The sequence below is a fragment of the Plodia interpunctella genome, chromosome 4 (assembly GCF_027563975.2).
Source record: "Plodia interpunctella isolate USDA-ARS_2022_Savannah chromosome 4, ilPloInte3.2, whole genome shotgun sequence".
Taxonomy (NCBI): Eukaryota; Metazoa; Arthropoda; class Insecta; order Lepidoptera; family Pyralidae; genus Plodia; species Plodia interpunctella.
Genome location: NC_071297.1, coordinates 907,076 through 931,991, shown reverse-complemented (window position 1 = coordinate 931,991; position 24,916 = coordinate 907,076). Strand labels below are relative to the sequence as shown.

Below are 24,916 nucleotides of genomic sequence, written 5' to 3'. Positions count from 1 at the left end.
TATAGTATGGTTGAGTTAGTATCCCATATTTAACACAAGTCTCGAACTTACTTTGGGGCTAGCTCAATCTGTGTGATTCGTCCTAATATTTATTTATTTATTTTATTTATATAAGAAGCATCGTCATTTTTGAAGTGAATCACATAACATTTTTGATTGAAATTTGTAGTTAGTAATCTATAATAATGTGATTACTAGATTTTGAAAATTGCATCTCGAGGTGAATGTTGTAGTGGTGGAAATTTATTATTTTTGAAGAGAGGTCCATGAAACGTTCGGCACGCGCTACGGGAAGCGTGAGTGGGACACGTAGCGCGAAATGGGATGGGAAACGTTGCACACCCATGTCGTTATGTCCTGTCCCAGTTAACGGGACAGGACAAGTTTTGGAACCCGACACGTAGCGGAAATCGTAGCGGGGAACGGAATTGAACCAAAGATGACAAAAAATACGAATTTAAATCATAGATAGGAATAAATTTTACAAGTCTTAGAATAAATACGTGATAAATGAATGTAACTAAAATTTTACTTCGATTCGTTTTAAGAACTGAAATTCAAGCGTTTTAAGCCGCGGGCAAAACTAGTATATTCCTTCACTCTTAGACACCTACATAGTTTATTATTCTCTACTTAACATTTTCTTTAGAAAGAAAATCTACTTACTTCCTAGTACCTACTTACATACCTATCTATCTATGATAAACTTCGTTCTAACCGAAGATTAGTGCGATACACCTAGGAATAATTAAATGGTAAACCCTTCTGGCATAATAGGGACCAACACTGTTTGAATGAGTTTCTTTTGGCTTTTCTTCTCAGCAGTGGTCGTTCCGAAATGCTAGTAGTTTGTAGCTTTGGTAAACATCATTTAATTTAGAATATGATGTGAAAAAGTGCCTGTGAAGGCCTAATTCCTGAATAAATGATTTGATTTTGATTTTTGATTTTGAAGACAGGCTACACCTAAGTCTAACCGGCATAACCTAGATGTGGCCGCCTTCAGAGCGTTTAATTACCTATATAAAAAACAGATAGTACCTTATACAATATTTATGCTTCTAAACAAAACTCTTGTTTAATAATATTAATTTAATAATAGTACCTTCTGTTGCCCAGGATTAATAACTACAACAAAAAAAGTTTAATCAAAATCCGTGGTAACTAAGTAATTAACAGACATTTTTATTTTTATTTTATGGATATATATTACAATAGCACCCCGTCCCGGCATCACTCGGGTAAAAACATAATAAATCACACTATCTAAGTACTTATCAAACCGCACCGGACACCGCATCAAAATCTGTGCAAATGTTTTTGTTTAGTTTATCGCTAACAGACATACATAGGCGGCAGAACACTTTCTAAGGATAAGGAAGGATGTATGTAAGCCATTTTTTTAATTGATTTGTTTTAATATGAATCTATAGTGTATCTATGTATATCATTTTAGAGTGCAGGTTTCCTCACGATGTTTTCATCACCCCGAAAATTTATCCGTTAATAGTTTACAACCATAATCAGTGGTGGTCTATCAAAATTACCTCATGGTAGTTTAATAGGAATACGAATATAAATACTATTCGAATCTACCCGTCGCCGGCGTCAACCGCCGTTTCATGACTTTAATTAATTACCTACCTTAATTACAATCTTCGGAATTGTACTTACAAAGTATTATTAGTTTGTTCATAAGAATTAAATAATAGAGAATTTTCAGAAAATATGGAAATTATTTCGTAAATTCTGAATCTAGCCTTTGTGATGAATAGATTTGGCTGATTGCTCTAATTAATTACTCCGTATCCGAGAGCAACAAGAAAAAGAATACGAATTTGGCAAACATTTGCAAGTTGCCACATTGAGTGAAACGCATAGACGTTGCAATGGCTGCGGCCTGATCTACCGCGTCACCTTTTCGCCTTCACCTTCGCTTCGTGTGCAGTTTGCTTTAGCAAAGATTGTGGTCGTTGCACTGCAGTTGGGATTGGGAGGGAAGCAAAACTACCGTGTCGATGGAAGAGCGGCCATTGTCGCTTTGCCGCACCGCACGCAAGCGCGGCTATACGTCCGGTGCGCGCCAAAACGCGTTCGAAGTTTAAACGCATCGATTGATGAATGAAAAGTTATTTTTTAAAGAATAAAAAAAACTTTGTTTTTTTTTTTTAAGTGCTGGTGGTTTTGTTTAGGATTTATTCAAAAACAAAATGAAGTACAAGGTAAGTCTTTTTTAAATATCTTTATTAGTATCATTAGTTGATGTTATTTTTTATAGTGTCGTGTTTGATTTTATTTGATCAATTCAATTATGTATAAATACTTTAGTTTAAAAAACGATGTATGTAGTTGACTAGATAAAGTTTTACGTGTCCTACTCATGATGATGGTAGGAATACCCTCGTAAATAATAAAAGGAAGATATTTTAAACTCGAATGCAACTTTCTTTTCATAGGATTAATGATTTTAAAAAGCATATTTTTTTTATTGGAAATGTAAAATCAATCTGTTTTAAAAATTTACCTGTTCTTTATTTTCTACTGGATAAGATAACGTTGATTAAATCTAGGTATATTAAAGTACATATCTAAGTATCTGCGGTGTGTAACATTCAGGAAATCCGTTGAACATTTTTAACAAATAAAATAAGAAAAACATTTTGTAATGACCTGTTTGAAACTATCTGAAAACTAGGTTAATTTACACTAAGTAGATTTCATTTAAAAATTTTGCTTGCTGTTGCTATCTGTACGCTAGTAGTTTTGAGAAATATAATTTAACTTAAAATATGACCCTGTGAAAACGCACATATGAAATATTTTAGGTAAGTACGTACATATAATATTTTAGGTGACGAATGAACACAACAGAACCGACTCTGCCTCGCACCTAGTCAAAATATATTTTAATCTTTCAAACGAGGAATGAAATTGGCGTGCGTATGCGCTGGTATTTTTTACAACTGGTTCTCACGGCAGAGACGTATGTATATTGAGTAAACAATGAATTGATAGAATTCATTATAATTATGTTAATGGCCGAGGATTTTCCAAAGTGAGAAGTACACTTGGTAGTGCAAAAATTACTTTATAATGTATATATCATGATCATCTGCAGCCTTCCGTGACCCACTGCTGGGCATAGGCCTCCTTCCGTCTCCGCCAACCATATCTGCCCTGGGCCGTCCCCATCCAGTTGTTGCCAGAAATTTTCTTTACACCGTCGACAATATATGATAGCAACATAGAATGTGCTGCTTTATTTATGTAATAGATGTTGCCCGGTTCATCGCTCCTGTGGGAAATTTGAGATAAAATATAGCCTATAATAATCTTTCTAATGGTGAAAGACTTTTTGAAATCGGTTCGGTAGTTTCGGCGATTAACCCCCCTCAAACATACAAACTAACAAACGCTTACCTCTTTTTAATAATAGTACTTATAATTAGATTGTTGTTATTTGGCCATTTTTTTTCTGTCATCAATCCATTGTAATAATGGAGATTAATTTAACTTGTAATGTATGTAATTACGTAAGTATGTTCCGGTTGAATCTTGTAACTCAATTTTGAAGCAGATATCTTCAACTGAAACCACTCGTGCCACATTTGTGTACCAATCTGACTAATGTGTAGTCGCTTTCATCGACCACCACTTGCTTCCGGCGAAGGAAAACATCGTGAGGAAACCCGCACACTGGTTGATTATCAACTCGTGTGTGAAACGGAGAATACAACGGCATACCACTCCAAGTGCCAAGAAAGTCGTCATGTGTGTTTCATTCCAAGCAATGACCACTACCCTCAGCCATGAGGAATACGACTATAAAGAAGTTTTACTCCTGAAGATCTAGTCTATCTCTGAGCCAAATTTCATCAGAACCGGCTCAGCAGTTTAGCCGTTGAAGCGAACCGGATTCATAGTTATCCTATACACCACGTATATTATTCAATCTATAAATTATACATTAAATATAGTGTTCAAAAGTGCATATAAATATAAGCAGCTGACAGCAGCGCGAATGTTAGTCCTACACCCATTGTTTTTATAACATTGTAATCTTAATCCTGACTGGGATGCTCAAGCGCATCATTGTGAGCTGCGGAATGAAATAATATTACCTATACTTGCTATGATGTCCAGTTGTATTATAGAAGCGGTGGTGGTGTAACTGTTAAGACGCCTGTGAACGGAAAGGTCGCACACTCGTATCCTACTCGTGCCACACTAGTTTGAATACCAATCTGACTCATGTATTTTCGTGGACCACCACTTGCTTCCTGTGAAGGAAAAAATCGTGAGGAAACCTGCACACTGGTTGATTATCAACTTGTGTGTGAAATAATAAAAGCAGCGGCAATCACTCCATTAATAGTGCCAAGATAGTGGTTGTGTTTGTTTCATTCCAAGTCAATATCACGACCCTCTGCCATGAGTGGCCATGTCAAATTCAAATTCAAAATTTATTCATATTTAGGATGATATACATCACTTATTGACGTCAAAAAAATTACTTAAACTAAGTCTACTGCCGGCTTCCAAAGCGCAAGTGAAGAAGAAGCGGCGCAACAAACTTCACCGCAGCCTTTTCTCCAAGGATGTCAATTAACAAATATAGGTCTCATATATATATATTTAAAATATATATATCTTATACATGTATTAAACAACACAAAGTTAACACTGTAATGCTATGAGCGATCAATAAATCTATATTAATTCATTTTCATTTGGAAGTATCACAAAATCTCTTATTCTTGTCCAGTTGGAATAGCTGTCAAACGGTTTATGTCAGCACATGGAATTAGTAGATACTCCGTACAACGAAGTACTTAAAAATCCATGTGTTGGGAACCTTTTTCATTCAGATTATGTGTGTCGTTGAAGTCTTTTCTATAAGGGCCTTTTTTCAGGACGGAATATGTGTAATGTATGATATATATATTTATATATGTGTGTAATTATATATATTTAGGATCATTGTGATAATTCATAGACTATAAGGCCAATGCAGCTGTGGATCTGGATCGTTGGAAAGTTCATTATTAAAAAGTATGAAATTATAAAAACAAACTAAACCATTATAAAAAAAAAATGGAAAAACGTTAATTAATTTTTTTTTTGCGAACATTTAGCAAGTTGTGTTTTGTCTTATATTTGAACAGTAATTTTTCACTGGTATCATCATAATTATATTTTTTTTTCTGTCTATAAATGAAACATAATATTTGGGTCGTAATATTTTTAATGCAGTAAAATGCATGTTAACATTATACGTGTTTCTTTGTTTTTCTTATATCACGTCAAAACTGAGCATTGGATAGTGGTGATTTTTAGCTTGGAGATAGGTAGTTACATAGGCTACCTATAGTAGCGGACGGAGCCGTGCACCATAGCTAGTAATCAATAAATAATGATAAAAACTGACGATGCTGCTATAAGATTTACGGCGTGTGTAAATCTTTAAATAAAAAAAAAACATACATTTAAGATTGAGAGCACACTTTTCATTATAATAATTATCATTAAAATTTGTGGTTATCTGCGAGAAGTAAGCTCAGCCTCGATGGAATCGTGAGAGGTTTCCGAGATCCGTCACTGCGACGTTCAGAAAAACTCGCTAACAAAGTTCGGTCCTTCAAAGAAAAGCTTCTTTGAAGGGCCGAACATTATTAGTTAAGTTTTGTTGACGTAAATATTTAGCTACTAAACCTAAAGGCATGAAATGTTACATATCTCCAAAGATTTTCGCCACTAATTTATTTAATAACGGTAGCAAATATACATTTATTCATTCCATTAAATAAATTAATTTTAACTGGCTGCAATAAAAAGTATCCTATGTGTTATGCCCGGTTATTTTCTACCCATGTACCTACCTAATGTCATAATATTCCGTTCAGTAGATTTTGCGTAAACGAGTAACAAATATATACATCCTCATAAACTTTCGCATTTATAATATTACCTGGAAGTATTCCACTAAAATAATTGAAATTTGCAAGGAAGGTATAACGATCTTTCCTGAAAATAAAGGTTTCATAAATTTCGGAAATGTTTAGTTAATAAGTGTGACGGACCGATAGAGACGTTTAGAGAGACGTTCCAACGAGTTTGTTTTGTTGTTACCTTTTAAAACCTTTAAAAAGGATATGACTTTTTCCGCTGCTCTGCCTCTGCATCCGACCCAGAAAATTTCGCGGAAAATCACGCGGACGTAGTACGCGAGCAATATATATTTTTTTTATATGGCACCTATTTTGCGTTCCTACTCCATATTGTGTGATAAATGATACTTACGCACACATACGCGTTTCATCAATGGATCGACATGTGAATCGGAGTCATTAAGTATGTATTTTATAAATAACACAACTAAATTCAGATATTCCCATGCACCTGAAAGACAATATACAGAAATATTTAGCTTGAGACCGCGAGCGTCCCATTGTGGCTCGGTCAATATTTATACATTGCAAATAATCAAAATAATGATTTTTTTACTGAGATGGTTATTTAACAAGGCGTAACTAAGATGTGTATTTTTTACATGTTAAATAGTGAAATTGGTCTTTGTTTTTAGGTAAGTTTAATTAAGTTTTCACAAGCAGTTCAGAGTTCGATGTGGCAATAAGTTTAATGTAATTATAAATCTTATCTCCCTCAGGAATCATAAGTACTATCTAGTTCTTGAGTTTTTCGCGTTCATACAAGCAGACAGACGCGACGAAGGGACTGTTTTATATATAGGGTATAAGGATAAGGTATTGTCAGTTTTTCATTAATAATATGAGATAATGCCCTAGAGTTATCAAAGATCGTTCCGGCCGACAGAGGGCGCCTGTGGACCGTGAAGGATGCTGATGAAACCCGCGAAGGAGATGAGGAAACTGTCACATAATTCGACTCTATTATAACCTCCAGCGAGGCTGCTCTGTTTTATGACCATGGAATTAGCAGGTACTCCGTACGAAGTACTTGCTGCAGCCATGTTTATGATCTAGGTACGAAGGGTCAATATCTGCTATAACAGCAAAAATAATAGATAAGTAATTCAGCAATTTGAAAAAATATATATACATATTTGGAAAAAAAGAACTATCAGTTACAATAAAACTAGATATTAATCTATTGCGGAACCAAAAAAAAACGTGCAGAAATACGGATGATGCGGTCAGCCCTGCACAGTTTGGTCACGTAACTAATCCTGCGCAAAATATCTAAACTTTAATGACAGATCAAATTCTCTTCAACCTGAGCGTATTCCCAGTCAGCCATAAAGCGTCGGAGTCCAGGGCTCGCTTCCCTAATTTTGCATCCTTACTTATCAGAACATTGACACGTATAGCGCATGCACACTTGCACATAATCAACGTGTATCCCATAGTACCAATAGTTACTTGATCCTCACTTTGAAGTTCAAGATAGTCGAATCTTTGAGGTCATCGTACTGTAAAAGGAAAATAAAAACACACAATTTGGTATTTTGATTCGCCAAATTCCAGCACTAAAAGGGTTTTGAATAAAGAATGCACGCGAAAGGAATGCTTTCTCAATCGATATCCCGCGAGGATATTGCCCTAATTACAAGGTCACTGAACCCCATGAAATAAATAATTTCATCAGAAAAAAAATACATTATAGGAATATTATGCCTAGTGAAGCTTTTATTTTTAGAATTTTAGATAACCGAGATTGTTAACCTTATCCTACTAATGTTACAAATGCGAAAGTTTGTGTATGTATGTTTGTAACTCTTTCACGTGAAATCTATTAGGTAGACGGATTGTTATTAAATTTGGTACACCGGTAGAATATTACCTGGAATAACACATAGGGTACTTTATATCCCGAATTCCCCACGGCAGTGAAGACCCGGAGCACAACTAGTAGATTAAGTTTTGATAAACTCTTGTGTGCGAGACATGTGATGTTGTGAATGTGACCATTTCCGAAACGTGGACTCCTGACGAAAATAGATATATATATATATATATATATATATATATATATATATATATATATATATATATATATATATATATATATATATATATATATATAATAACCTTACTATTTATTTTATGCAGAACTCCAAGGAGCTCGTTGCACCGCCCAATGAACTGACATAACGGTTAACAAATTGAATGCCTTAAAAATTTATTGCACTTTTACAGTTATGGCAACGTCCAGTATGTGACACGATCGTAACAGTTATTATTTTTAAACAATCATCATTTTATTTTAATTTTTTTAATAAACATGTTTTTACATGTTTTTTTTTTAATTTTTTTATTAAACCGAATTTCATAGCAATCCGTCCAGTAGATTATGCGTGAAAGATTAACAAACACACATACATCCTCAGAAAATTTAGCATTTATATTAGTAGCATAATAGTTTCTTTGTGACTCGAGATACGACTTTGAAAAAAATGTAAGTATATTAACTACGTGCATACAAAATTTTATTAAAATCGGTCCACCGGTTTAGCCGTGAAAGCGAAACAGATAGACTGACAGAAAGACAGACTTTCCCATTTATAATGTTAGTATATAGTTAGGATATTAGTATGATTATAATAATAATAATACAAATATATTATAGGGTACCTATAAGTTTTATTCTCATTAGATTTTATTAACTAATTATCACCCCGAAGAGAATAAAGTCTATCCTATTTTAATCACCTGTTAATACACAATGATGCCAAAAGTCAGGAGTAGTATTGTATTATTGTAGTATTGTATTCTCTATATATTCATAATTTATATTAAAATTACAGCCTTCATTATTTTTCGTTATGATAATCATTATGTGTCATCACAAATAGAATACTTGTCCTCAACGACCTACATTTTACAACTTATCTCACAAAAAGTGATCTTCTTTGTACGACTTTTGTCAATGGTTAGTTATTATCAATAGGTAGGTATCTTGTTACCGTCCCGTTAATCTCAAATCCATTGTTCTCACACCAGGGCCCTGAATTCGCTACGCAATTAATTGTGAGAACCAAACAGTGATTTATAATTCGAATCGTAGCAAGTTAACGAATTAATTTTGCAATACATAATTTAATAGCACAGAACTGTACGTCACTTTTTTAAATTTAAATAGAATACAAAACTTGTATTTTGCCATAGTAATGTCGCGTGTGAAATACGACACAAATGAACTTAACAAACAAATTATTTACTTGGAAGTGACTTGAGTGAAATGTACATAATTTATTATCATTAATTTATAAATTTTTATTTGTTGTAATTTTTGTCATAACTAAGTACATAAAGACAGTTTCTTTACTTCATTTCTACTTTACGTTTCTTTACTAAGAAGAAGTGTCAATAGAATCTATCATTCAAAAGTAGATTCTATTGAATTTCAAATCTTAGATGCTACTTTGGTTTCGACTGTTCATAAAATAGATTTATTTTTTATTTTTATTTTTATTTATTGAGAAACAATGAGGAAGGAGAGAAATCAATATTTAACTCTGGCTGGAGCGCTTCAAGTATTGGGCAATGATATACAAGACTAAAACCCAAGTCAATCTGTACTCAAGTCATCATCACACTAAAATCAGTACATAAATACGGGTCACTGACCTTAAAGTCATCGGTGACATTTTGTAACAATACAGTGTACTGTTATGTTATTATTCCGTATGTATGTGAATGTTAAATCGCCTGAACTTTTTGTTTGCGATGGCCCACGTCAATTTACTGAGAACTCGATCTCTTCCCGTTAAATATACTTGATAAGTAGGTGACTTTACTCAATATAGTAACTACAGTTACAATGTAGTACACTCAATTCTTCATTTGTGCATTCGGGCTGTGATGCCGCGTAGCCAGAGTTTATCGTAAAAATAAACCTAAAAATTTTACAACCTGCTCGAAGTCAACCCCTCTTTGGAATATGGAGCAGTCCTATTCCAAGGCGGAAACATTATCTTTTTTTTTAAGCAGAGGCTTCTTTCCTGTGGGTATTCTGGGACAGAATTTATCATATTATTATATTTTACCCTGCACGTGTATCATGTTTATAGAAAGTCTCAAGTAAGATTGTTTTTAATTATTATTTTCTTCATAGTCGTATTCCTCATGGCTGAGGGTCGTGGTCATTACGTGGAATTAAACACACATAACAACTTTCTTGGCATTATCAATGGAGTGGTTTGCCATTGCCTTCTCCATTTAACACACAAGTTCATCAACCAGTGTGCAGGTTTCCTCACACTGATGTTTCCCTTCACCGGAAGCATGTGGTGGCCGATAAAAACTACTATACATGACTCAGATTGGTATACAAACTCATATGGCACGAGTAGGATTCGAACCTGGGACCTTTTGATCGACAGGCGGGCGTCTTAACCATTACACCACCACCGCTTCACAAGCAAGTTAATTATTATAAGTACTTATGTATGATTGCTCCTAGTTAGAATGAAACACATGTGGTGACGAAATCGCGGGCCTATGTCACTTCTGTGCTTGCTTATATGAGAAGTGATAATTATAGTAATGTATATTCAAATTCAAATCATTTATTCAGAAATTAGACCTTCACAGGCACTTTTTCTCGTCAATATTTATAGTTATTTCTCACAAGCTACAAACTACTGGCATTTCGGAACGAGCACTGCTGAGAAGAAATGCCGAAAGAAACTCATTTGAACAGTGTTGGTCCCTATCATGCCAGATCGGCTTACCATTATTGTTTCTTACAATGTTTTTTTTTCTTTCTACTTAATAATATATAAAAGTACATAATGTACATAGTCAAAAGGTATATCAACACAGGTTATGATTGTGATCCGTACATTATACATATATCTAATTGGCTACTTTCCAACTACTCAATTTATTTTTTTACCCAGTCAACTAGCCAGTTGCACAACAGGCACCAATGACAGTCGTCGTTACTTGCTACCATTCAGTTGCGTGTGTTTCCGTCCTAGAACTAGGTCCACTCCATATCCTCCCGTGGATGACGTCCGAGGCGACTAAGGGGCAGCCGATATGCAACAATGTCATTCCTAAAAGGGGGTTGACATCAAGCAGGCCGGTTGTAAAATCATAGCTGAATCTACAAAGTATTTAGGTTTATTTTTTACTTAATTTTATGAATATAACTACCGACGATCTATTAGTTCTCCCGTTACTGTCACGTAGACAGACTAACAATAGTGAAATCTATTACTACACGCGCAGGCGCACTTAAGATTTATGAGTTACCATTTTACAATTTCCTTTTACTTAATCTACGCGAAATGTGTTACGAATGCAATATAATTCGTAATTATTTTAAACATTATATTATAATAATTTATATAATAGAAAATAGCATAGAAATAGAAAAAGATATCTAAAAACTTGATGGGTTATTGCATCCCTCTAAGTTTCAATAGTGAACAAATAAATTAAAATTATATTTATATAAATATATATATTCTTATTTTCGTCCACAAACTTCAAACTTTCGTTTACATAGAATGGAAATACTGGAGGTAGATGAATTAAAAGAAACTCTTTCTTAATAACACAGTTGCAACATTATATTCACTTTTACTATCAAAAGTATCGGTTTGCCATAAAGTTTGATTGCTAATGAATTAGCTAAGGAGTATATGAAAACAATCTGAAACGGAGAAAATTGTGTTTTATCATACATATTCTACCACATCGTAATCCTAACTTCCTAACTAATATTATAAATGCGAAAGTAAGTTTGTTTGTTACCTCTTCACGCTCTATATACTCAACCAATCTTCTTGAAATTTTGCATACGAGTATTATGTAGTTTGAAGTATGAAGAAGGACATAGGGTACGTTTCATCTCGGAAAAATATCTGTTCCCGTGGGAATAGAACGCGGGCGAAGCCACGCGCACAAGCTAGTTATTCCATATTTTTTACTATGTACATACCTTGTCCGGTCCCCTATTACACGTGGAGTCCTATTTAGCGGTAACAGAGACGAATTTCAACGAATTCGGACATACAGAGTGGCGTTGACTGTCACTCCCATGGAGCAAGGTAATGTAAAAGCGATGCGGCCTTGCAGTACGGATGCACAGCCTATAACGCGGATGCAGGCATTAGATGAACCAGGTCCCACTCAGTCACGCATCGCACCTTACAATGTACTATGGTTTTTCAGGGTTCCGTAGTAGAACTATGTTACGAATAGAAGTTATTGGTTTTGGTGATTCGTATAAAAGTTAAATTCTGGTTAAGGGCCTTGCAAAGTAAGTACTTTAAGTATCATTACCATATAAACCTATAGGTAGGCAAAATAATAGCGGTAAAATGTTTTTAGAAAAGAAGTGAAGTTAAAAATGACCTAAAACGAAATCTCTGTCTACTTTATATTTAGCCTAGCGGCCCGCCCCGGCTTCGCTTGTATAAAAACATTATATTATACACCTTCTTCAGGAATAACACTATCAATTGGTGAAAACCGCATTAAAATCCGTGCAGTATTGTGCTTATCGCGAACAGACAAACATGCGCGGTAGATGACTTTGTTTTATAATATGTAAAGATTCTTTCTCATTACCAAATCAATTTTAAAATTTTAAGTCACTTATTAAGTACGAATATTTTTTATTACTGAAAGTCTGAGGTAGGATATTAGTTAGGCTATATCACAGTTAAAGTTCCGTAGTATTGTTGTTTTTCAAATGTCAATACCAATTGATGCACGAATCCGTGCAGTTATGTAGTGGCTGCAAGTTGCAACGAGAATGTTCGGTTTTGGTATAGTGTTTGTGTATTCGTAACGCGTTTGCGTTTATGGGGCACTTACATGGTGTCAAAATATTTTAGGCAAAGTACCTTTCCCGTGGGAATCACGATTTTGGGGCTGAATTGCATCAGATTTTAAATTATGGCTATGGCTGAGGAAGAAATCGGGAAAATGCTCAGACGAGACTGAGAATAATATGTAGCAAACAAATCTACATAAATTATATTTATATTTCACGCATGACAAATTAATATCTTACGAAATGGCATTCCCGAAATAGACACATCTCCGTTTTGTCGTGATAAGGGCATCGGAAATTAGGCTGCGACCTCAAAGGGTCTCCTAATTATTTCTTTAATTAGTTGTTTATAAGGAAATATTGTTTTTATTTTTATTTGTTTTATTGCTTAATTAGATCGGATAGTTTTAAAACAAATATACTTATGTAATATAAAAGCTATTTAATAAAATAATATTTTTACAATAAACCTCGTTAATTAATCTTTTACTGTAAAAATTCAGATAGAGAATATAAAAAAACGAGTGTGCTGTTACCAATTTATGTGCAGCAGGCATTTTAGATTTCAATGAACAGTAAAATTGCTTCATTTACATATAGATAAATATTAAGTGAGTACCTAAGTAACTATATACTTTTATTGTGATGTTATCCTTGTGAATACTTAAATAAAATAAAATATACATAAGCTAATTCTAGCCTATGTATATTTTATTTTATTAATTTAGAATTTTTATTTAATTTAGAATATACTTTTATTGTGATGTTATCCTTGTGAATACTTAAATATAATAAAATATACATAGGCTAATTCTAGCCTATGTATATTTTATTTTATTTTATTAATTTAGAATTTTTAATTAATTTAGAATATACTTTTATTGTGATGTTATCCTTGTGAATACTTAAATAAAATAAAATATACATAGGCTAGAATGTGAACAATGAAAAGAGACATCACTCAGGAAAACATTCCATCACATTATAATTGAAAATCTCAAGCATAATAATTATATGGCTCAGCTGGCGATGCGTTATAAACGTAATGTCAGTAATTACTGTAACAACTAACAGTTACACAGACAATTAAGGCTACTATAACTAATTAACTTGGTGACTTCCGCAGAAGAATTTATAGGAATTATATTCTTCTTACCAAGGATTCGGAAATTTTACAAAAGTCGCATGTTTTTATATAGCCTGGGATATTGTATTGAATGACTCACAAAAGCGATTCGGACATAAGTCACTAGTGTTTAGATACCTAGTTCGGAAAACATAATCACACACATTTGTCATTCAAAATGCATTACTGTTTTTTTTGAGAAAGTTTAATAGTGATCGAATCTTCATTACTTTTGTCAACAAGCATTTATAGCTTGCCCCATTCAATGATGTAACTTTTTTCATCAATTTTGGCGGGAAAATTGGCGATCGATCGAAAACCGCAACCACAACGTTTTCCAAACAAATCAAGTTCACAATAAACGATCTTGCGTTAAAAAATAAAAGTTAAATCTATGAGTTCGACAGCCCATAACGTGACAATGAAATAGCGAAAACTTATAAACACGTACCTAATATATTTTATTAATATTACGAATTATAACATACAAATCCATAATTATTTTTATATTATAAATGTTATTTCGTGAAAGTTTCACTTTATCTCTCTCTGTTGTCCTGTCTGTTATATTTTTACGAATAAATCACGTACACGTATTTTGATAAAATCCGCAATGGATATCGTTGAAGACCCGAGGTCAAACATAGGCTTCTTACACAATGCGGGTGAAACTTTTTATAAAAATGTTGTACACGAATTAAACTTTGCAGGATAGAGGGTTAAAATTAACAAAAATATGTGAATGTTTTACACATATATGTAAAAACAAAACAAACACATCGTGCGCAATTAGGTATATACCCAAACATTTTTGACAAACATTTTATTACCATTTTGAAATACAATTTTTTAGTCAGAACTGCTCGGTTTCATATAATGAAATTCATGAATTGTGCTTTCCCGTGGGAGTTATACCAATTCATAATTAGGTTAAAATTATTGTATTTTCTCTATAACTACATCTAAGTATTATATGTGTATGTAAAACTATAAGTGTGTAAACTATAAATATGAAAAACAGATAATTGTAAAGTTTTATTTTTAAGTAAAGAGGTCTCATAATTTCTGTGCCCGGCGTCACTTGTACTTATCTTTTATCTATATAACAACAGCAAACTTGTGCTTACTAAATAAATCTGAGTGTTTTGAGTGTAAATGGGGTTGTTGTAAATTTGCCACAAAGTAAATTCGTCATTAAAAACGATGTGTAAATTTGCCACACCTCAATTTTTTAAAAGTTAATTCGTCATGTTTTGATATTGAGAATTGTAAATTCGTCACATCGATTATTTTCTTAAAGACAACAAATAAATTAAACAATATTTCAAATAAAAAAACTTTTATTTTTTTAATCAAAGTTTTAGGTTTTCTACCTTAATGTAACAAACAATCTTTCACACAAGTATAATAGACCGTATATATTGGCACATACGACATGATTGACCCGTGTAAACAAGGCTTTAGGACGTGTACACTTTCGCTCCAAAGATGAAGTCTTGCCAAATATAGAGCGTTATGAAATGGTTCCGGCAACCTTTTGAGACTTTCTTCATGCTCCAAATGGACTATCAACAATTGCCAATAGAATAGACAAACGATAAATCACTTGTTTCAGACATGCCGTGTTCGGGAGTAACGGATGTTATGATGTAGGTACCTATTATATCGTTTCGGATCTATAATCGTGAATGGGTATTGTGATCGCAATTTTAGACACCTTCATATTCATCTTGGCAATCAGAATCATCACGTCCTATTCTAATATTATTTACTTATTGTACAGCTATTATTAAACGAGCAATATTTATAAATATACATATATATTTTGGTACTTGGATTTTCAAAAACCACTATATAACATTTTGTTGAAATATAGGCGCTCAGGGACAACAGAATCAGGGACAGGGTTCGATCTAGCTAGGTCCCATACCTAGAAAAATTAATATTTTTCTGTGATTTTTTTTCAATATTTTCATTGAAATATTGAACAAAAATACCTAGGTGCTTATGATCCGAACAGGAAACGATATGGACTTATAGACCAAAGCCCCCGACGACAGCCGGACTTTCAGTATTTCTAAGTAGTATAAAATAATTTCACTGTGCATATTTAGAATGAATATAAAATTATTTGCAAATATGATGTTTAAGTCATGCTTCCTTATGGGTTGTTTTAAAGGAAAAACAAGACCGCCTTTGAAGCATGTGTTGAAACATTGGCTTTCGCTGGCTTTAGACAGGGTGTTATTATTTTTTAAATACCTACAACACGTCCCACTGCTGGGAAAAAGCCACCCCACTCTCTTTTCACGTATCTCTGTCTCTAGTTTTTTCCATCCATATCGAAATCTAAGTTCATCATACAGATGCAGGTGACAAGAATGTGAGTCCATCTATCGGAACGAACACGGCAAACCAAAGTTTTATATTAGCCTTGCCACCGTTTATGTGATATCTATAATTATTATCATACTAGCTTTTGCCCGCGCTTCGCGCGCGTGAACTTCTCACGGGAATAGTTAGGTATTTTTCCGGAATGAAAGGTACGCTATGTTCTTTTCCTAAGCGTGAAGAAGCGTAACAAAGAACCAACTTACTATCGCATTTAGAATATTACCTAGGATTAGAATGTAGAACATTTTTCTTCAACCAAATGGACAAAGTTTGAATAAATAAATATATTAAAATAAATAAATACATTAAGCCAATCACACAGATTGAGCTAGCCCCAAAGTAAGTTCGAGACTTGTGTTATGGGATACACTAACTCAACGATACTATATTTTATAACAAATACATATATACATAAACATCCAAGACCCAGGCCAATCAGAAAAAGATCATTTTCCATCCTGACCCGACCGGGGATCGAACCAGGGACCTCTGGGTTCAGACGCAAGTATTTTACCACTGCGCCACTTAGGTCGTCGAAACACGAATAAGACGGATGATACAGCACGTAGCTAGGACATTAACTAGATACAATTTAGGAGTAAAACTAATAAGTTAGTAAAGCTTATTGTATGTTTAGATAAGGACATTCCCGCGGTGAAACAGATTACTTCCACGTGAAACAGAGGACGTGCCAACACGTGAGGCACGCGATTGGACGTCAAGGGCAGGCAATCCAGTTTGTCTATACGTCTGTATTAACATTTCTGAGATACAGAGATGAGCTACTATTTACTATAACTTGTAAGCAATATACAACTGAGTAACAACACTTTAAATAGAATAGGTAAATTGTCTAGACAATCAACGTGTTTATATATGTCCTTGACTTCATGAATCTGCGGCAGGAGCGCTCGTGTGATGCCTTTGGTATAACTTTTGTTCCTAGATAGCGTTGATCTCTCTCACTAAAGTACCTACTCAGGTAAGCTCGTTTGCCGTCGTATTTACTAAATAAATATCCTTCATTACATGAGCTGCTTTTAATTTATTGAAACCGTTGTCACCCAGTACCTACCTACAAATTGTTAACCACTTAGAGACATTGCGCTTCAAATGTATTTAATTGATTTAATCAAATTACAAAAGAATAATTACAAAAATAAGAATTCTAATTATTTATACTATCATTATAAAGAGGTAAGCGTTTGTGCGTTTGTATGCTTGAGGTAATCTCCGAAACTAGACGGAGACGCGCTGAAATCTCAGTCACAGATTCGCTTCAAATGAAATTCCTCTATGTACTCAAAGTCGAATGGGCGGACAGGAATAAACTACTTACCATAGTTTACCCCCTACAGACTACAAATTGGAATTAAAAAAGTAATTTGGAAATATTAATTCATGGTGTCCGCTTTATATCAGGCGAGCGGTGTAAAAAAAACTGATTCCGTTCACACGATATTCTATTTCTATACATGGAAGATAGAAACTTTATTATGGCAACACTATATGAACATGACGTCACAAATGCAAGCGCAATATAGCCACCACAATAGGGAAAGTGTAATCACAAATGATAAAACTCTATTGACTCGGTGGTCACGGTACTCAGTTTATTACAAACTTTTATAATAGTTTCACTGACCTGGTGTATGAGGATATTAAGGGATCTGATAAAGTTTGAAAACTGTTTAAAATATGAAGTACTATCTGCGCCCCGGGGCTTCGATCCCGTGGGAATTTCAGGATAAAATGTACCCTAAGTGTTATTCTAGGTTATATTCTACCCGTTTACCAAATTTCGTAACCATTCGTCCAATAGATTTCGTGTGAAAGAGTAACAAATATACACAAATACATCCTCACAAGATTTTTGTCGGGTGGCTACTTTGTTAGGCTTTTATATACTTCCAGCCGGCTTCGTTGAAATGAAAATCATAGTGTGTAGACAAATTCAAAATTCAAATTCAAATCATTTATTCAGAAATTAGACCTTCACAGGCACTTTTTCTCGTCAATCTTTATATTTATAGTTATTTCTCACAAGCTACAAACTACTAGCATTTCGGAACGACCACTGCTGAGAAGAAATGCCGAAAGAAACTCACTTGAACAGTGCTGGTCCCTATCATGCCAGATTGGCTTACCATTATTGTTTCTTACAATGTTTTTTTTCTTCTTTCTAATAATATATAAAAGTACATAATGTACATAGTCAAAAGACCTTTTATTATAACAGAAGATTAGCCTGCTAATGCGTGAAATAAAAGTATTTTCTTTTTCCATATCATACCTACATATTTGCAAAAGCTGAGAAATATTTCCTTTGATAGAAATCTCCAGCCAACCAAACAAAGTCAACACAGATTTGTGAAAATGTATTTGTTAACTATGTCAAATTGCTCATTGATCAAAAATACTTCAGTCAGAACTGTTTTGGGCAATCTCATTATTATAATTAGGTAAGTACTTGTCCTTTAAATATTGCAATAATTGAGAAATAAAGGTAATTCAACAATCCACCCACACAGATTTTGAAAGGATTTTACTTAATCTGAATATGTAGGTCGGTTTCGCCGTTGTCAAAAAGTTGCGCCCTTGAAAACGTTCCTTTGTTAAGCAAGAAATACCTTTTATTTCTTTAAATGGCGAAACTAATCTTAATCTATGATATTTTAAAGAAGTTTTTAAATAGTTTATCATTTTTTAAATATTTATCTTACTATATCAGCAACATAACATCTAATGAAGTCACCTACTCTCTAGTCATTTGAATTAGCAAATTCGTTACAAATTAAACGCTGTTACTCTCACAGACATGGCCTGCTGTTAAACTGAAGTAACTGATGTAGTGCAAATGCACCGGTCAAGCATTGTTTATCGTCTATTGTGTTTTGTATCTGCGCGATCGATGGATCTTAATTAAAATCTGGCAAATTTTTTAGAGAATGATAGTCGGTTGACGTCTTAGATAAAGAAATCTTGTATGACGCATTGCAACGCAAATAATGTTTAGATATCGTATACGGTTATAAATGTTTTTTTGGTTTTGATTTGTTTACTATTGTTAATCTATTTTAGTAGGTACCGTCACAAATGCTAATTTAAGATTTATATTGAAAGCAAAAATCAAAGACAAGAATATAGGTCTGTCCAGCAATGAGAAATAAACAGCTAGCTATATAAACTATGTTTTTAAGAGCAATTGCATCACGAATCAAGTCGAGATGAACGAAATATGGTCAATGGCATCGTCTCATCAGGAGACGGTTATGACAGAGCCGACCTTCGCTATTGCGGTTGGCAAAATGTTGTGCGCATCGGACCATCAATTGACTCGTCTCATGACCAGTTGAGTTTTTACATATTTGTGATTTGGTCAAATATAATGTTACGTTTTATGAACTGTGTGATGGTAATCATTTCTTTTCTCGCGGTAATATTCGGTAATAGTTCGGTCTCGTGTATACCCTGATTTATGATTAAAAATAAAATATAAACAGCCGTTATTTCTATCGAAAAGACACATAAAGGATATGTGTCCTCTCAAACACACGTGACACTCATTACTACGAAATTGCTTTTATTGCATTTCATTTACATGCAATTAAATTTGCTAATTTTATATTTATTTCTATTAATAAATTATTACAAAACATCTATAATATTGATTTATTGATTGTTTGATTCATCTTAAAATAATTATTAATAGGAGTATTTTTTTTGTATTTATTGGATTTATTTAAATACATTAACTATTTGCATACATTATAATTGGTAAAATTGGATTTATTGACACTGATTTGTGACCGCCACCAGGCCTCCACCAGCGTCCTCCTTTTCTCTCTCTCTCTCTCTCTCTCTCTCTCTCTCTCTCTGTTTTCTGGTGTCCCCCTTGCCGATTAACTTTCTATTCAACATCTTTTTCATTAATCTTTTCTCTTCATTAAATGTCCCAACCAAGTTGTGTATCGTAGCTAGTACTATGTCATAAAAATAATATACGAGTATTGTTATCTGTGTATGTTATGAAATTTTGTCCCATAATTAGAATGTGAAACAAGATTTGATCCAATTTGATTTGCGCTTTGTTAATAAGGACGGAAACTAAAATGAAAGCATATATACCTAACTAACAAAGTAATAATCAGATAAATTCCTACCACAGTTATCTTACAACAAGTAAAACTATACAATCGACATAAAATCGACTTTCAAATCACGCCACCACAAGGCTGTAAACGTTACAGAAAGTTTGCAAAACTATTATAATAAATAATTAGATTGTAGGAAGAAAATCTGTACAATATAATTATTAATGTTTGTAAAGAATGTTTTAGGAAGCTTAGGTACATATAATAGGTAATAAATATGCAATTGTAATGCATAATAATTTATTTTATCGTAAATAATGAGTCGAAACATTACCTGACTTATAAATTATATATATTACCAAATAAGTTATTTAAAGACAACAAATAAATCAATTCATATTAATTGAAACAAATAGGCAACAACAGAATTGTGAATATAAATATTTCTTTTAAGTATGTAATTTCAACAATGAAAATCACTTTTTTTTTGTAATAGAATCTTTCATAGTTTTATTTTCACCTGTCAACGAAGAACAACAAGACTTTCTAATTGTTTTACATGCTTAATTAAATAATATATTTTGTCCTGGTCCAGATCCGTAAACACCAAAAACTCTAAAGCTCTGAAATCGCTGAAAATTATATATATATTTTTTACGAGTCGCATACAAAACTAATTTCGTTCATCGCAGTATTGCCAAATGCTGTAATCACAGATTTTACTGTAATGATATCAACTTTGTGTCATTGTGTCAAAACAATACAGATACATCACGTAACGCGGACAATATGAGTGAATACAAATTACAGGGTTTGCATAAAATTTATCCCACTAATATTATATAGGCGAAAGTTTGTATGTTTATTACTTCTTCACGCTCAAACGGCTAGGCCAATTTTTATTTAATTTGTAAGCCGTAGATACCTTTAGATATATGACCCTATATTAACACATATGTTATCCCAAGTGTAACAACTCTAATGTAGGATTTGTTTCAATAATTCTCGAAAAAAATAGAGGTATTGGCGTGTACATGAAAGATAAATAATTATGATACGGCAAAACTTAATATTATACATAATATACAAAACATTAATATGAACTACATAACTATAAATATATAAAACGACATTAAATACATTAAATATATAATACAAATAATAATATAATTAAAATTAACACTTCGCTGGCAGCCCTATGTGAAACATGGCAATGATCACATCTCGTGAACCGACGATCTTCCATCGTGGACAAGGATACTGAGATAACACCGATTATATTTTGTATAATTTTACCCATCTTGACGACTAAATTGAGGCAGTATATAACTAGTTTTTAAATAACCGATCTAAAAGAAAACATCGCGAGGATTAAATATTTTATCTGTTTCCATGTTTGAGGAGAGCCATTTCTCCTCAAACATGTAATGTCAATAAGTGCGATGTACTTATATAACTTTTAGTTAAACAAGTTTTTTCAAAAGTTTAATTTTTAGATGTCATTGTTGTTAGATGAATCTTATTGTATTCATTGTGTGACAAATAATTATGTCCCACATTTGAAGCCGTTCATGGATGCTAATTATAATATTGCATTGTCATTAAACTAAACGTGTGTACAAAACTTCAGCTCAATCGGTTGAAGATATCTGCTTTAAAATTGAGTTGCGAGATTCCATCCGAAACATAGGGGCATAATAGTTACATAACAAGTTAAAAAATAGCTTGTACAAATAAAATTGAATTCAAAACCTGAAACCTTTACATAGCCATCGCCCTAATAACTGCTGTTCAAAAATGTATTATCTTCAGCTCCTCCGTGCTTCGGAAGGCACGTTAAGTCTTTGGTCTCGGCTGCGTATTTGGAGTGGGCCCGCGCGGTGTGTCATGGCCCAAAAGGAAGGCCAGTGCCCCAGCGATGGGGACATCAAAATAGCTCACGATGATAAGTTATCATTTCTCATTGGAATACGAAGAAAAGCGTGTAATGCAAATAAGAAGCCTCACAATGTCACCGCAATTACCATCCGTTATATCATTACTTGTTTCTTCCGGAGCGCCGCTATCTTCCGCCCGTCGTAATTGCAGCTCGGCTCGGCTGCTTTTACGATTGCGAGCTATGTTTATAACTTAACTAGCTGATGCACTCAGCTCCGCCCGAGGTTGCCTATGACTTTCGGACATTATCTATATCAATTGCGAATTTCATCAACATCGGCTCAGCGGTTTAGCTGTGAAAGCGAGGCAGACAGACTTTATGATTAGTGAATATTGTAAGTCAAAACTTTTCGTTTATAAGAACTGACATAAGTTAGTAGATATGACTTAACTCACGGAATACGTGTAGCTTACATTATTTAAATATAATACATAATAATTAAAATAAAATTAAAATATAATAAATATTTAATTAAAAGAAACGGCTGTAATGACGCCCCGGAGCCCGCCATTTACTTTTTAAATCTCAGACCCATTCAACATCAATCCTCGGATTGATATTGAATGGGTCGAATTATGAAATCTAATGAAACTACTTCAAAGCAGGAAACACACACAGTATTTTTCCTAACAAACACGAACTGAATTTAATATTTTTTAAATTTGGATATTTTGTTAATATATAATGTACTTTATTTTCAGGTGAAGGACATTGATGCGGAGAGCCATCACTCCGGCAAACTTCCCGACAGCAAACTTGAAGAGAAACTGTAAGTGATGTCATATTTTTAGAGTTCCGTATCCATAGCGTAGAAAGGAACCCTATTAATTAACGCGTAACGCGTCTCGCACGATAACATTTTGAATGCCCTTAAACCTATCCTAATATAGCTTACAAAGAACCAAACTTGTCAACCAGAGCACAAGCTTAACTGGATAAAATTACGTCGTTTTATTTTAGTTATTCCTAAACCTGGTTGGTTTCGGTGAAGGCTAAAATAATTAATAATATTAAATAAGTAGGTAATTGTTAGCTCACTATGTATAGATTGCTTGCCACTAGATGGCGTTGTCGTAAAAGTCATGCCAGATACTTTTAGAAATTTAGGTAAACTTACTAAATTATATCGTCGGTAAAAAACAATTTTTGTGCGGTTTTTTCCCAATATCAGTGTGATTATTGAGGAAGGTTTAGTGTTCGTTACGGAACTGATAGGTAGTTAAAATGAAATACTTGGAGCTAAGAATTAGATAATTATATTTTTCTTTGTTCTCACAAATTGGTATAATGAAAAACAGAAATCGAATCGAATGACAGGAAAAAAAACAATAGAAATAAACTAGATTTGTAGTGCGCGCGCAGGAATAATATTTAAATTGTCGTGTTCGATAGTCATTGGCTGCCGCGCGGGCGGGACGTGCCTAGTGTTGTGGTGTACTGGCGTAGACATTTAGTTATATACTTTATAATGATTTTATCCGAGCGAGTATGTATAATTTTTACACGCAGAATTTGCTTTGGTCAAAACACAACATATCTTAACATTAGTGACAATACTATAGGTATTATGTAACTAATTGCATTCAGTCAGTCATTGCACTCTAGTTCGGTATTGACTAATAGTAATTACGAGCAATGGTGTGCTAATCAATAGATTACTATTGTGTACGGATCTAATCATATTTGATTAATCATTCATAACATTATTACAGAGATGTAACGCCTATTAATTGTAACGTTTGTTTACATTAAATATTATAGGTACTTTAGAAGACAGTAGTCCGTTTTTTCATTATAGGTAACACTGGCCTATGATCCAAAAGTGGACTAAAATGGTCTAGGGACCTAGGGATACCGACAACCGTGCGAAGTGGAGACGACAAAGTAGGAAAGCGGACTCTGGGCTCCGACGCTAAATGGCTGAGTAAGAAACCGGAAAAACGCACAGATGAGCCAGAGAGGGAAATGACAAACGCTAGAAAGAAACAAAAAATACAACTTATTATAGCGATCCCACTTCATCATAATTATAATATTGCATTGTTATTAAACTAAACGTGTGTACAAAATTTCAGCTCATAGTCGTATTTCCTCATGGTTGAGGGTCATGGTCATTACGTGGAATAAAACACAGTGTTAACTCTTTGTTGTTTAATACTCATGGCCGAGGATCGCTGAAAATAGTTACTTGGAATGAAACACACACAACAACTTTCTTGGCACTATTAATGGAGTGGTTTGCCATTGCCTTCTCCATTTCACACAAAAGTTAATAATCAACCAGTCCAGATTTCCTCACGAAGTTTTCCTTCACCGGAAGCAAGTGGTGGTCGATATACATGAGTCAGATTGGTATACAAGCTCATGTGGCACGAGTAGGATTCGAACCTGGGATCTTTCGATCCACATACATACACCACAATTACAATACCGAATCACATTGCGATCTCGTCAGTGGTCGAGGCGTGATTGGGAAACAGATAACCAAACTTTGCAATTGTCCAAATTAGTTAAATATATATGTATGTGTGCATTGGACTTGCACCCGTCACTTAGCCAGATGAATTATGAAATAATATCATTTACATGCGT

At 33.7% G+C, this 24,916-nt stretch overlaps 1 protein-coding gene across 1 annotated transcript in view; it reads left to right on the top strand.

The window, feature by feature from the left end:
• The first annotated feature begins 1,963 nt into the window (after positions 1–1,963).
• LOC128669660 (neprilysin-4-like) overlaps positions 1,964–24,916 on the top strand; it is a 50,131-nt gene continuing 27,178 nt past the window's right edge. The window contains exons 1-2 of the mRNA XM_053744627.2: positions 1,964–2,222; positions 23,026–23,093. Coding sequence (XP_053600602.1) covers positions 2,211–2,222; positions 23,026–23,093 — 80 coding nt within the window. The 5' untranslated portion in view covers positions 1,964–2,210. The remainder of the gene's footprint in view (positions 2,223–23,025; positions 23,094–24,916) is intronic.